Source organism: Chaetodon trifascialis, chromosome 11 (assembly GCF_039877785.1).
Source record: "Chaetodon trifascialis isolate fChaTrf1 chromosome 11, fChaTrf1.hap1, whole genome shotgun sequence".
Lineage (NCBI taxonomy): Eukaryota > Metazoa > Chordata > Actinopteri > Chaetodontiformes > Chaetodontidae > Chaetodon > Chaetodon trifascialis.
The window spans coordinates 22138812-22153215 of NC_092066.1; the positions used below are offsets into that span (position 1 = coordinate 22138812).

The 14404-nt window shown below is 40.9% G+C and overlaps 1 protein-coding gene across 6 annotated transcripts in view; it reads right to left on the reverse strand.

Annotated features, from left to right (window-relative positions):
* astn1 (astrotactin 1) overlaps positions 1–14404 on the reverse strand; it is a 370801-nt gene that overhangs the window by 267590 nt on the left and 88807 nt on the right. For all 6 annotated transcript variants that reach the window (XM_070974412.1, XM_070974410.1, XM_070974416.1 and 3 more), the window contains exons 4-5: positions 13967–14109; positions 10712–10861 (exon numbers count right to left, since the gene is read on the reverse strand). In XM_070974412.1, the coding sequence (XP_070830513.1) occupies positions 10712–10861; positions 13967–14109 (293 nt within the window). The remainder of the gene's footprint in view (positions 1–10711; positions 10862–13966; positions 14110–14404) is intronic.

Below are 14404 nucleotides of genomic sequence, written 5' to 3' on the forward strand. Positions count from 1 at the left end.
GACACCATTGTTTCAGCATTTCACATGACTGATTTAATAATAAAGCAATATTCACCGCACAATTTCCCCCCAGAAATGTTTACTGGCAGGGAACAAAGTCCTCTGGGAGAGTATTCAGCATGCTATCAAAACTCTGCAGTGAAATGACCACAAATGAAATCTCATTGCGGTGATCAGCTACTTCTCCAAGCATACAATATTTCATAAAAAACTGCAAAATAAAGTAGTCTTTAGTTAAATATCCATCATGCAGGCGCAGTATAATTACATGTGAGACCAAAACATCATGTTCTTCCTACACAGCATTCCCCTTTTGAAAAACAAATCTGTTTCCTCTGAGATGATTTTTTTGATGTTTTTTTATGTCACATCTGAGTTATGGTTGTGGATGTTGCTGTCTCTCAGGCCACATGATGTTCTACTCTTTAACTTTAAAGCTGTATTGCTATTTGTGCATTCAGGAGCCACAGCGGGTACATGTGTAGGCACTGGAGCTACATCATAGGCGACGCCGTAGCTTACGTGGGCCTGATCAAAAGTAACTACACATCAGGGCTTATAAGGAACCTAGATAGCATGTAAAGACGGTGATTGTGCAACTGTATGAGTGCTGTAAAAAATAACGTAAATAAATAAATACATAAACGCAAATCAATTTTAACGGCGTCATTTTTTTTATTGCAAGATTAATGCTCTTTGTGACCTAGTGAATTTGTAGTTTTTTTAAGCTGTGGCCACTGCCAGTAACGTTAGAAGAACTACAGGATCCGGTTGTAAACCGGAAACAAAACCGCCACGCTCGTGTTTGGTCTTGCCTGCTCGCTAGCTGTAAAAGAGTAGGCTAGCGGTTTGTGTGGATGTCAAACGCCGAAATGGATGCAACCAAGATTCTGAATGGAAAGTTTGTTTCAAAAAGTTACCAGATGGGTTGACTGACAAGACCAAAGTTATCTGTGTGTATTGTTGGTGTGAACTGAATTATCACCGCAGCACATCCAGTCTGAAATACCACTTGATGGCCAAACACACAGCGAATGCGAATTCTCCACTGCCTCCTTGTCAAAACCAGGCGACAATGGATGGCTTTCGACAGAGGCATATGGATGCTTGTATGTTCAGAGGAAACTTAAGAAAGGAAAGTTTAAGCCATGGTTAACTGCACTGTAGCCTGAGCCCTAGTTTATAATGATGTGCACTTTGTAACTTTATCTTGTATCACCCTGTTTTGATCCCTTAGAAAGGGTTGTTGAAGGGGCTTTTTTGTAACCAAGTATTTACTTTTTTGTCATCTGTTTATTGACAGTGTTAAATTGTGAGAGATTTGATTCATTCAAATGTGAATGACTGCTCAAAATGAGAATGTTAGTGTGAAATAAAACACTACACATTGTTTTCAATAAAAAACATTTGTACAAAGCAAGCCTATCCACTTTCCATGTTGATAAGAGCATTAAAACGATAATTAATGGAATAGATAAAAATGCGATTAATTTGCGATTAATCGCGAGTTAAGTATTACATTCATGAGATTAATCGTGATTAAATATTTTGATGGATTGACAGCACTATCAGAAATCAAAAAAGGCAAAATCACCCACCATATTTAAGTCCAGTGGTGGACTGAGTGAAAGGGAGAATGGCAATGCTAGTGTGGAAACATAAATAAATACAAACAAATACCCCCAAAAAATGATTTTTTAGCAGGAAATGATGAGATCAGGTTTCAAACACAAAGGTCCTTGTATGTTTTATGACAGGTAATGTATGAGCTGATCTGGAGCCAGCTGCACAGATAAAATACCCTCGTCTTCTAATAAACTCACTTATAATGTGTGCATTACAGTATATTATAATCTGTTTGGATAACTGTAGTGCAAGCTGAACAGGCGAGCCACTTAGTCTTAATCAGACAACAAATAAAAGTAAATGAGATAATTTAAGAGAAGCTTCAGTCCTGTCATAAAGATATACTCTGTGCTGTATACAGGCTTTGTGCCCGCAGAATCAAATTAAAAGTCAGCAGTGTTACAGCAAGTGCGAGTCTGGATGTTCTGCCGTCTTTGTTGTGCATCAAACATAATTTCAATTTCCTGTCGCTGCTGTGGTAAGTGACAATGTGCTGGGTTTTCCATAAGGAGGCTGGCAGAGTATAGACAGATGTAGACATTTCATCCTCTGCTTGAAAAAAGATTTTATTCCGGAGTACCCTGCTGGGAAATAAGAACTGAAGCCTTTCAGAGATTCTCTGCGTCTCTACAACGGCTGTGTGTTTTTACTATGTTTGAGAGCATGTCCGTCTTTCTGGGCCACAGATGGATGTATTAAGAATTGTCCATTTGTTCATATATGTCATTACTGTATGTCCCAGTTAAAGGGTCATATACCTCAAACGATGGAGTCTTTTGAGATGGAGCCTTCAGAGGAAAGAAAGCTCATGGGCTAAACCTCCTGCTCTACATGAGACACTCTGGCTTTACAGAGAAGAAGGAATGCAGACTTTAAGGCACGCTGTCCAGATTTGAGATACAAATCATGTGAGTCTGTCCTTTAAACTGAGTGGGCCCAGTGAGAGACCAGACCCGGTCGAAGATTAACCGAGCTAAGGCAAAAATGTAAGAGCAACAAACATGGATATTAAAAATTAGCTAGTATGAAGAAAGTGTCACATCAGGGAGGATCAATGACAGGAGCAAACATCATTTCTACAAATAGGACAGTCTGTGTGGAGTCTACGAGCAAATAAAACACAATGACTTTTCACTTCATTTCCGTAAGTGACTCAATCCCAACAAGTCCAACTTTAACTAAGCTTTAGCCAGGGTTCACTAAACACACAGCTGTGGAGCCCATGATTGCTCTTTGTGTCAGTCCCAATCTATTTTCTCTCAGTCTGACTTCAAGTACACTGAAATTATTAATTCAAATGATTGATTGTCTGACTAATACTTGTTTTGTTTCATGATTAAATTGTTTAATAAAGAAAATGTGAAAACATAGTGGGAAATAAGGCTGGACAGCTCTGACTGTTTTTTTTTGTCCAACCAACAGTTGAAAAAGGATTCAATCAATGGATCAAGCTAAGAAAAGCAGAAAAGCCACAGATTTAATATGCTGAAAGCAGCAAGTGCTTGTCATTTCTTAGCCCTTCTTGGATGGATTGCCATGAAATTTGCTAGAAACATTCATGGTCCTCAGAGCATGAATCCTCAGGACAATCTGTCTGAAAATTAGTGCAGACTTCGTCTAATATATAATTCTCTGCTCCATCATTTCTGTCTCGCTGGGTTGGAACTGTGACAAAATGAACAAAATGAATGAAATCGAACTCTACACAAAGTGGCTTTAAGTTCGTGTCTGTGCTCAGTTCTAATGAACTGAGCAAAAACCTGTAACTTAAACTCTTATGATGCAAGTTGAGTAATCACCTGCTATTTGGGTGATATTTCATTAGAATTTTCAAGCTCACAACTAGAGGAAATGGACCTTTTAAGCAGCTCTCTAAGCACCTGAATAGAGCAGAGCTGTCAAGGACAGCTTTGAGGCTGCGTGAGCTTCAGAGAAGAGGGTACATGAAAGAAGTGTTGTCAACAATGTAATAGTACTACACTGGAATAACTTAAAATGGTTCAAAGTGCAAACAGCATGTCTCCCTGTGTGATGTACAAAAAGAAAAGTATTTTTGGAGGCAGTTGTCCTCTGTAGCGTGCAGCATCTCAGGTGGGTGCTAGCTGACCTCTGACAGACAGAGCTGCAGCTGAAATGTATTCAAATAACATTTAGACCACATGATGAAAGTCAAAATCTTTTTTTTTTTAAATACCAAAAGGTGCCATTAGCACATGACTATGAAGTGTGAGAACAAAATTAGAAAATTTTCAATTAGTTCAAAGTGCTTTTTTAATTATTCTCAAAAAAAAAAAGTCCCTGTTGTCACAAGGTCTACAGGCTACATGTAGTTAGGTTACATCATAGCAACAGGGATGTCTCCTCCTAACCTCACAATTCTACCATGATGGAACTAAAAATATAATGGTGTGTCCCTGCCTGGCATAGACAGGAACATTAAATTGTCTCCTGAGGCATTAAAACTAAATCTCGCACAGCAGGTATTCATCAACCGTTGCTTTTAAACAGCAGCCAAAAGGTGCTGCGCTCAATGCTGCAATGTGAACAAGAAAGGCCTCTCTAAATATTCACCGCAGGATGTTCACCCACAACTCAGCATGCACAGCAGGCACAAGTAGCTCTTATAAACCTCAAAAAGTCATTATGTCCAGTGCTCCACAACTCTATAAACATGGAAGGGTGCTAGAGCCGGGCGACAGAGAGGGTAATGGCACCAGAATGACAGTCTGTCTTGATAGAGGAAGTGGACATATAAACAAACAGCGCAAGGGCGTCGCAGCAAAAGAAACCGCAACAGCACTGATATCAAGAGCATCATATGAAAGTGGATGAAAACACAACCATTACCAATAAACATTAAGACTGAAGGTAATGAGGGTATGAATGACCAAAATGCAGGTCTAGCCTGCTGCTAATGAGGATTTCTGCAGGTTTCAACGAGTTAAGGCCAAAAGGCACAAGTTAAAATGGGCCACAATGGTTGGTTGCCAACAGCCAATTAAGAAGAAGAGGAAGAGGAAGATGAAGAGGTTTTTGGCTTTTTGTTTTTCTTCTTCCCTCAGAGCAGTCGGACATAGCTCATCAGTGATGGGAGTTAAATGTTGGCTACGTCAGAACTTAATGAGAAATGGTGTTTCCATCTAAGAAAGAAGCATATTAAGCCTCTTTTTTTGACCACCACCTTGAGTGAGTGTTAAAACTGAAGAAGTTGTTCTGTGTTTTGCTGTTTCCATCAACTGTTTTTAATGCAATACTTCAAAATGTGTAGAAAAACATGTTTATGGTAATATGGCTAATATACTGTGTTTTAATGGATGTTATAACAAACACAAATGGCAAAAGCAGTAAAAAGCAAAAGATAATCTATCTACAATCCCACTAAACCAAGAGGTTTAGAGCTGTGGATTTGTCCTATACATGCATGTAGGGTTTGAAGAACTGGTACACATCTGGGTGGCAGAGAATCAAACCAACAGCCCCCTAGGTGAGCAACTGGAAGCTGCATACTACTTAATATTTTCTCTTTCACATTAATGGAAAGATTTTATTGCAGGATTATAGAAGTTTGCAAAATCTGTGCAAAATGAAGGGTGGGTGTGATAAGTTTGCAAACAGCCTGTCTCAGCTTCAGAGACCTGACTGGGCAATATGTTGGTAGACTGTTGTCATGCCAATTAGTGTTCCTGCAAGGCCTGTGACATGCCTGTGGCAAATAATCAACCTAAAAGAAAACTGATGCTCTGTGAGAAAGATAAACCTGAATTTATGCATTTCCATACTTGGTGGGAGAACAGAGGAGATTTCTATAGAGAACTGAATATCAAACAGCAAGACTTCTGTAGAAGAGACAAAACAGCAGAGTTTGGTACAGAGAGCCTACACAGAGGAGAGAGCAGCACCGACAGGAGATGAAAAGGTTAGATATCCTCCATACAGCGTGTCAGCTGAGCACTTGGAAGCTGATCTTCTCTATTGATTCTATTGATTTTAACATTAAGAAGGACAGAGCAAACCAATCATATTCCCCAGTGATATATTAACAGAAATGAGTGAGAAAATAAATTTGTGTAACGAGGAAATTCAACACACCACGTATTTAAGCTGCCAAAATACTTCAGTTGTTGCATGACAGGCTTTTAATGTAACTACTTACATTAGAGCCATTGTTAATGTACAACCGTCTTTTAACTACTGCGAAGTGTCTGCTCTGAAAAGCTCCATGTAGACAAACACTTAATGAAATACAAAATCTAATGACAACAATAAGTGTCCTCAGTAGGTTAACGGCAAGTATTCAGAGCACAGCACAAAACCCAAACCATTAAAAAAAATAACATGAGGATATAACCAACAGCAAAGCCATCACACAAGCTAGGGCCACCACAGGAGGCACCACATGTACAAACACAGCCAGTCACCCTCACTGAATGCTTCCTTTAAGCAGCAGCTAGTGTGAGAGCAGCCAACAAACACTGTGCATGAAGTCAAAGTTACCTCTAATGTTAGCCAGTGGGTCTTCCTTGCTAGCTGGCAAAAATAAACCAGTTGATTGACCTTGGAAACGGGTCAAATTTCATCTTCTCTTTCACGCTAATAAGTGCACAGTGTTCAGCCAATCATGCTTCTTCTTTCCTTGTAGCAACAGACTACAATCACAGGAGCGGAGAATAGACTTTGCGTTTCCAGTAAAGTCAAAATGTCTGTAGTGAAGTCCCATTTGGATGTGATTCATGTTACAGTGCAACTTTTTAGCTTTAATTCTGATATTTATGGCAAGCGAGAGTTTTAAAATGGATGTGTTTTCTCATCAGTCTACACACAATACTCCATACTGATTAAGCAAAAATGGGCTTTTGGAGTGTTTTGTTCATTTATTGAAAATAAATGACTGAATTAGCTCATTTCCATAAGTACTCAGACCCCTCGTTTGCTTAAAGCACTTTTGGCAGCAGTGACGGCCTCAATCGTCTTGGAAATGATCCCACAGGCTTGCACACCTTTCTTTTGGATGTTTCCCCCATTTTTTCTTGGCAGAATCGCTCAAGCTCAACAGCCCATTTGATGAGCCGTTACAGGGCCTTGCTCCTCTGATGGCTTTCATTTTACCTGTCATCATATCGGTTTCCAAATAGGGCTACATGTTGGTGTTAGCATGTTTCATCTGTAGGATCCGTAGAAACCTTTCTGACACCACTTTCACACAAAGGTCAAATTTCACACTGAGCTGATAAAATAACGGAAGGAGGTCCAGACAGTTGACCAGACAGTTGACAGAAAAATAGGAGGTAATTGCAGCTGTAATTGCTCCTGGGATGGGGTGAAAAATTACCCAGGATAGGATTAAAATCACGCCGCCGCCCCAGGAGGCAAACGCAAATCCAGTTCAAATGGGCCTTCAGAGACATCATCTTCATCCCATGACAAGACAACCCAAAAACACAATCTATTCCTAAATTCCCCCTGGCACCGTCACCATACAAGATAAGTGATGAGGCAATCCTTGTTACTTCCGCAGAAGTACAATAACCCTACCGTAACATTAACCTTGTCCTCTGATTTAGACATCATTAACTTCATTATATTGTATAGTCCACAGCTAATTAGGAATAAATTATACACCTGCTCAGCAATAATAATCATGAAATACTGATGGGGGCCCACAGGCCTGGGGCCGCTTCCTTCACTCCCTCTGACATCGCTTTCTCCCATTTGGCATCTTTGGTACTTTTACTTGCTTTAGAAGCAGCTCTGAAGTTCATTAAATGTGCTGACATACGAAGTGCAGGGAGGCATTAGGGCATCTTCAGCAAGAAGGAAAAGAGTCATTACCTTACCAGACTCCTCCTCACATATGCACAGAAGTTGTCCGCTGAGGACAACAATAGCTCTGTCTGTGCATATTTTATGACAAAGATGGAAATAGTGGACTGGAATCACCAACAACAGTGACTCAAAAGCACACGGAGCAGATCTAATTGCATGCTTAGATCACCTCATTCGTATGCAGCTGGCTTTGGAGAATAGTAACGTGTACCTGGAAGCAGTAAAGTATCAAGTGTGTGAGTGTGTGTGTCATAGCTGAATGCATTAGGAAGTAAATCCTTCTATATACCAAGCTGATACACCATTATAATGAGTGTGCAGGGATTGTTTTCTCCTGTTATGTTCTGGCTTCATATTCAACATTCTTGCAGTCAAAATAAAGAAAATCTAACTGAATTAATTAGGAGGCGGCCTTTCCGCTTTTTCCAAGTGTGGAGCTGTAGAGTCAGTGGGTGGACCGGCTCGGAGAGAACAAAGCAGATCAAGGGTTCGTCTCTCACAGACTCTCACAGATGCAGTCAGAGGAAAAGATGGAGATAAAGACGCAGACACGAGAGAAGGACTGCTCGCGGAAGACAACAGACCTTCATCCTCTGGATTACTCCGTAAACACAGATATGTTTTCAAGTTGGTGCTGGACTACAAAAGAGGAGATATGTAGCATTATATGGCAGAAATGCCTACGCACAGATCTCAGAGTACCGAGTTTGTACAGAATAGTCAAATTCAGAATAAGTGTATATTTACAGAAATCAACGCTGCATCAACATTGCCACATGACGAGAATTTTTTTTTTTTTTTGCCAGCGCCCCTCTGTGTCAGAATCCACGCTGTGCCAACACAGTGATCTCATTCAAAGTAATGAGGAGGGCTGTTGTTTGTTTTCTGACATAGCACTAATGTCAGTCTGAACACAGCATTAGGACCTTTTGACCCTTTCATCACTTTGGTAGACAGCTTCTCAGGCCAGCTGGGAAGGTAAACATCACTGTGTCGTTTGCAGGTCACTGAATCCATGTTGCCAAGTCTTTAATATTCCAGCATCGCCATTTAGAGCTGACAACAGCACCTAGTGCCGCTTTCTGTTGGCTGTATGTCCTCACCCTCTATTATTGATGAAATCCCGTTTCTCTGATTTGAGGCTGCATCGCTGCAAAGCCACGGTGGCTGCAGGAAGAAAGAACACCTCAACTTCCTCTAAATGTTCCAAGAGTCATGTTGGGTTTCCTCCAGTCATGAATGAAACAGTTTAAAGGGGATGATTGTGACAACAGATAGGTGGGAGGTGGCTGTGATAAACCTTGCTGTGTTCCCGCGTCGCAGCTTTACAATTAAAATCCTTCAAGACAGTTTGGAGAAGACCTCTTAAATACTGTGTGCTATGCACTCTTTTCTGCTTTGAGAAAAAAAAAAAAGTTTATTTCTCAAGTGTCTCCACAGCAACCAACACCACAGAATTGTTTTTAATTGGGTGGAGAATAAAGCATCTGTGCAGCCAAGCGTGGAGGAAAGTGATTTGTGGTCTGAGGTCAACTGAAAATTTCCAAAATGGCATTTTGAAAATGTCGCTGCCTTCTTTTTCTCTTGTTTACCATAATGGGATAATGTCTCTCCATTTCATCAACTGTAACCTTTGTTCGTTTCCCAATCTCCTGAACAGTGCATACAGTACAACTCCTACACGATCACGACTTGTACTGGCAGAGGTGAACATGAGGAGAGATGGGAGCTCAGGATGAAGAGTTCATGCAAATGAATCACATACAGAAAGCACTACGGATGGAATACGGAAAGAAATAGGATTTGAATCATGTTAGGAAAAAGACAAAGGGATGATCGTGTTTTCGGTTTCACATTCAAACCACATTCACACTTAACATTTTTCCTGATTCATTCTTCAAAGCGCATTCATCTCTCAGGATAACATGGATTATAACGCTGGGTTTATCCCCTCAGACCGCATGTGTCCTGATTTAACTTTTTCTAACACAGGCTTGTATTCTTTATTGTATTATTGATAACCTTTGTCCAGTGAGTTGAAAATGTCTGCGGGTCCTTGGGAGTTTTCCAAAGGGCATTCATGATGTTGTCAATGATTAAACCTGTGGGGTGGCATTCAGTGACTCGCCATGATTTCTTGCCTGCTATGCAGCTGTGAAAGATAAACATTTGGAGATAAAAGATATGTGCAGCTGGGCATTGATCACAATGCTGCTGCAGGTGGAGCACCTAATGCCTCCACTTCATGCCTCATTTTTACTGAAATATTTTCACACTGGCAACAACTGGCCTCTGCTAGAGTAGATTTATCGAAGGGGCCGGGCAAAGAAACACGCATTACATGTAAGTGTTTGCATGAGGCCGCAGCCTGTGCATATAAAAGTCAAACTGAAATTTAAATCAGTATATTCCTGCTGCTTGTGTGCTTTGTGTATTTATTTGATTGAAACTGTAATGGCAGGCAGTGTTGAACAGACTACCATGAGGATTTGAACCAGTTGGTGTCCAATGCTGTTACCTATTGCTTCATCCCATCTGTGATTTTGACACCCCTGTCAATGACTCTGTCACAGTGGACCTTTTTTTGTGTCCATCGCTGTGACTTCTGACAATGTGATCCAACGACCCCAATCACCCAATCTGGACCCATGTAAGAATTTACGCTTTTACGCACATATAGCTGGAGTGAAACGCGATGTACAGTGTATTTTTGGGCCTGAGGTCTATTTTCTTTTGTTTTGGATGCAGAGCTACGTCGACTGAGTGCTGTCAAAACACAGGTGACCTATAATAAACACTGAGTGTGCCCTGAACGCCTCCTGTGTGGACACAGATGGGACACTGAAGCTGCTGCTGCTCTGCTAACGCGCTGCCTCCTGTGTAGACAGTATGGTGTTAGAAACTTTCATATGACCACAAACTGTTTTATCCTCTTTTGAAACGTGGAAAACCATACACACACACTAGCTCTGATGTCATGATTGTACACGTTTCCTTACACAAAATGTGAGGAGAATTCAAATTTCAGTTTGACTTTAAGGTCCGTCTGCCACAAGGGGATATGAATGACCTGTGTGCAATAAAACCGTTTCAAAAAAGAGCACTAGATCATTGAATTTGGAGTAAAATCTGAAAATCATCAATGCCACTGTGAACATGTACTGCTTGTTCCTGCTGGTGGTGGGAAGACTCATGGAGTGCTGCTGATCTATTTTCTTCTGTTCTCTGTCAAAGGCTGAATCTATGGGAGAGGGTGACTCACCACGAGTGTTGCTGGAGAGCCGTTTGCGTTGGCTGGTGGAGGTGTTGTGTGGAAGCAGGGTGTTCTGCTGGTGGTTGCTGTCGATGGGGCTAGTGGCGATGATGTTGTCCTTGTATTTGTTCATCAGGGCCAGCTTGGTGTTGTCACTCACTGTGGAGAAGTGGGAATAATTACAAATGAAGACGCAGCCGCTTGGAGGAACGTGTTGTTCTTGGCTGGATGCAGGAGGCTTTAAAAGCACAGTGTAGCAAGCGTAGAGTATAGCAAAGCTAAGAAAACACAACCAGCATGTTGTTTACTGGGGGAGAAGTCAAACAGCCAAAACTACAGAGGGAGAAAAGCTGGCATGAAATTAAAACTCATTAAGGGAATATACAGACAGCATTTACATCTCAGAGGATGACATTTGCCATTTTTGCAGATATTAAGAGATGAAGAACATGATTTCTGTAATAGTATCCCTAAAGGAAATATCCCTCCTAAAATAACACATTGAATCACCTCACATGTATTTTTAGCTTACTACGTACGTGGCTTTAAGGATGCCAATGTTGATCTGCGGGATCGTTTGATCCAGACTGAAATATCTGTACAACTAGGATGGATTTGGATGAAATTTCATTCAGGGTCTCCACAGGATGAATCCTAATTTTGGGTTTTGAGGGACCCCAGGTCTGTGAGCCAATCGGAGGAGACTGGGATCCTGAGACATGAGCAAGGTCACTGAGCAAGGAGTCTTGCATCTTCATATGGATGTTAAACATTATACAAGAACTTGAAATGTTGGGCAGAAAAATATGCATGTTTTCGTTGTTGCTGCTAAGTGACACAGCTCACCTCTTTGGCCCCTAAAGGAAATAACCCAGCTCATGTATGGGGATGCTACTTTCCTCCCCTTAGCTCACAGACCCAGGGTCTTAAGGCTCTTCGTGATCACCTGGCTCTGTCTCCAGTGTTTTGTATTTTAACAGACATACTGCATTATTATCCTACATTGAAGCCATATAGACTGAAAACAGGCATGAGTTGATGCTGACATTTTTTCACCTCTTTATGTATTCATAACTATTCCATTATTCTATGAGGAAAGGTCAGAGCAGCCCAAAGACATTTAGTGAAATCTCTGTTGTTTTCTGACTGACCTCTTGCTGCTTATATTGTTCAGTATTCCGCACGTGGCCTGCTGCCTGTTCTTTCTATTTCTGAAGTCCATCGCATTGACCATCTTAAATGCATAACGCACAGGATCGCTCCTCCTCCCATCACCTCTGGACAGGGGTTGTTTGGATTTTATAAGAACAACATGTGAGAGTGCCTTCACCATAAATGATCTCTTATGAAGCAGTAAATCTGCTGCTGATTAAAACTCAGAGGCTATACCTGCACCAAAACGTCTTGACTTCATAGAGTAATTGTCCTGGGCGTGCTGCTCAACTGATTATGAAAAATAGCTCTTTTAAAGCTAATTCTCGGCAGGCATAAAAGCCTTCTGGTTATTTCAAATGTGGGCAACAACCTCTTTGAAAGACTACCTGTCAGTGTGATAGGGACGGTATCTGGTGTACTGCATCAGTCACACAACTAACAGTGACTATGAAGTCCACTGAACAGGAGTCTCGTTTGTAATTGCTGCCTTGCTTGATGAGCGTTTCATGTTGGCAAAGCCTTTGTGTTTGTGACAGTCAAACTTCAGTCCGCCATCACTCGGTCAATATTCATTTTGATTACTTTGTGAAACAATTAGTTTCCTTTGGTTTCAAGCTGGCTTTTTCAATTATTACAACTGTATTAATGTAATTATATTGTTCCCTGCTTTGAAAACAATTTCTCCTGCAAACTTATGTTCCTCCCTGATACTAGTAAATGTAACCTTTTTGATATGCTGTCTTACTACTGGAAAATAAAGCTTAATGGGGTAAGTGAAAGCTTCAGCATCAGAATCTAGTTAGCTTGTGATTTACAATAATTAGAAAAGTTTAATCGGCACAATAGAAGAAGCACTTGACTCCCTTGGTATCCCAACCTAGCACATCATTACTATTAATTACACAAACTTTATGCAGATGATCCATTATTTAACAATATTTCTGTATCAGCATATCTGAGATTGATAACACATAGCTGGTAAAGACAGGACAAACGAAATACCATAAAGAGCTTAATAATAATAATAAATAAATAAGTAATAATGGATTGTTTTTGGCCACTTGAGGGCAGCAAAAAGAAGATGACGCAACACTGACATCCGTTATTGTCATGAACAACAAAAGCAAAGAGTTTCCTGTTTCTGGCCAACCTGTAGTGATAAACAGCTGCCTGCTGCAGCTGAAAGCAAGGTTGGCAAAGTCAGTGTGATTACACCTAAACAGTAAAGGCACAGGTAGTACAATCAAAACAATGAATAGAAACTAAAATGCTCTGTAGAGCTAAGAACTTCACACTTCACAGCCAGTTATTTGATGCATGTGCTCAAACTGGTCATCTACTCTCTGAAGGAAACATAAACATGCCTACACAAAAGGTAACAGACAGACGTCATTACAGTCACCCTCACCCCATCGAACTTATTTTTCGCTTTAGCATTCAAATGTGTTCATTCTCACCTCAGAAATACATTCTGGCTAAAGTGTGTCCAGATGATGATTTTCTGGCCCTGCGATGAACTCTAATAGACCTTTTCCACAGTAGACAGAATGGCAGGGTGTAATTGATAACAATAAAAATCAGTGCACTGCAGTTAGGTTAGCTGGTTTCCGGGCCCTGGTGTTGTGCATGCTGGCTCACTGCCATGGCTAACTGGGACAATGGATTTGAGCCATTGTTAACAAAATCTTTGTCACCTGTGCCTTTCCTGCGATGCCAAGTCAAAATGTCTGCCGTGAAAAAAGGTCTATATTCACTCATTTTGGCCCCCAGCACCTCCTCAGGGACATTGGCTCATTAGGATCTGGCCACCTGACAAATATAAGTCCAATATTCACACTCTTTCTAGATTTTTTGCTTATGCTCCACCAACTCCTGAGGGAAATTTCCGGCAATCAGAATGTTTCGCCAGCTAGTTACTGACTTCGTCTGTGTTGTCTTTGGCTGAGCAGGTAGCATACCGTGAGTCTGAGATTGTTTTTGCTCGAAACAATTGCCTGCTGCTGTGACTTGGTCGTAAGTGACCCCTTCCACATTAGTTGAGATTTAAGGCTGTTTGCTGTAGATATATAGTTTCCATACACTGTTTTTCTTACCTCGCAGTCCACTTACCAGGTGTGAGGTCCATATTATTCTTGTCATTACATCCCTGCAAGGAGTCCAGGGTACGCGTGACCTGGCTCGCAAACTCCTCGCCACCATTCATACACTCCCGCTGCAGATGGTGACGCAGGTCAGTAATGTCGTACTCATACCTGTGGACGAGGAAGAAGTGTTACATTCTCTTGACTTATCTAAATTAGATTTAACATCACAAGCGGCTGACGTGCTCGATGAAGCAGTCGAGATTTCTAAGTGTGAAAGAATTACTGATAAGGCAAGAAGTTTTATAATCTTAAGCCTCAACACTCATTGGAGATTACTACACTTAGAAAAAAGTGCGCTGTGTGCAGGTTGCATAATATCCGCTGCTTTCTAGGTAGTGAATTTCAAACAATTCTAATCTCATTACCAGAGTAAAATATAGACTAACAAACCACATCCACTCAT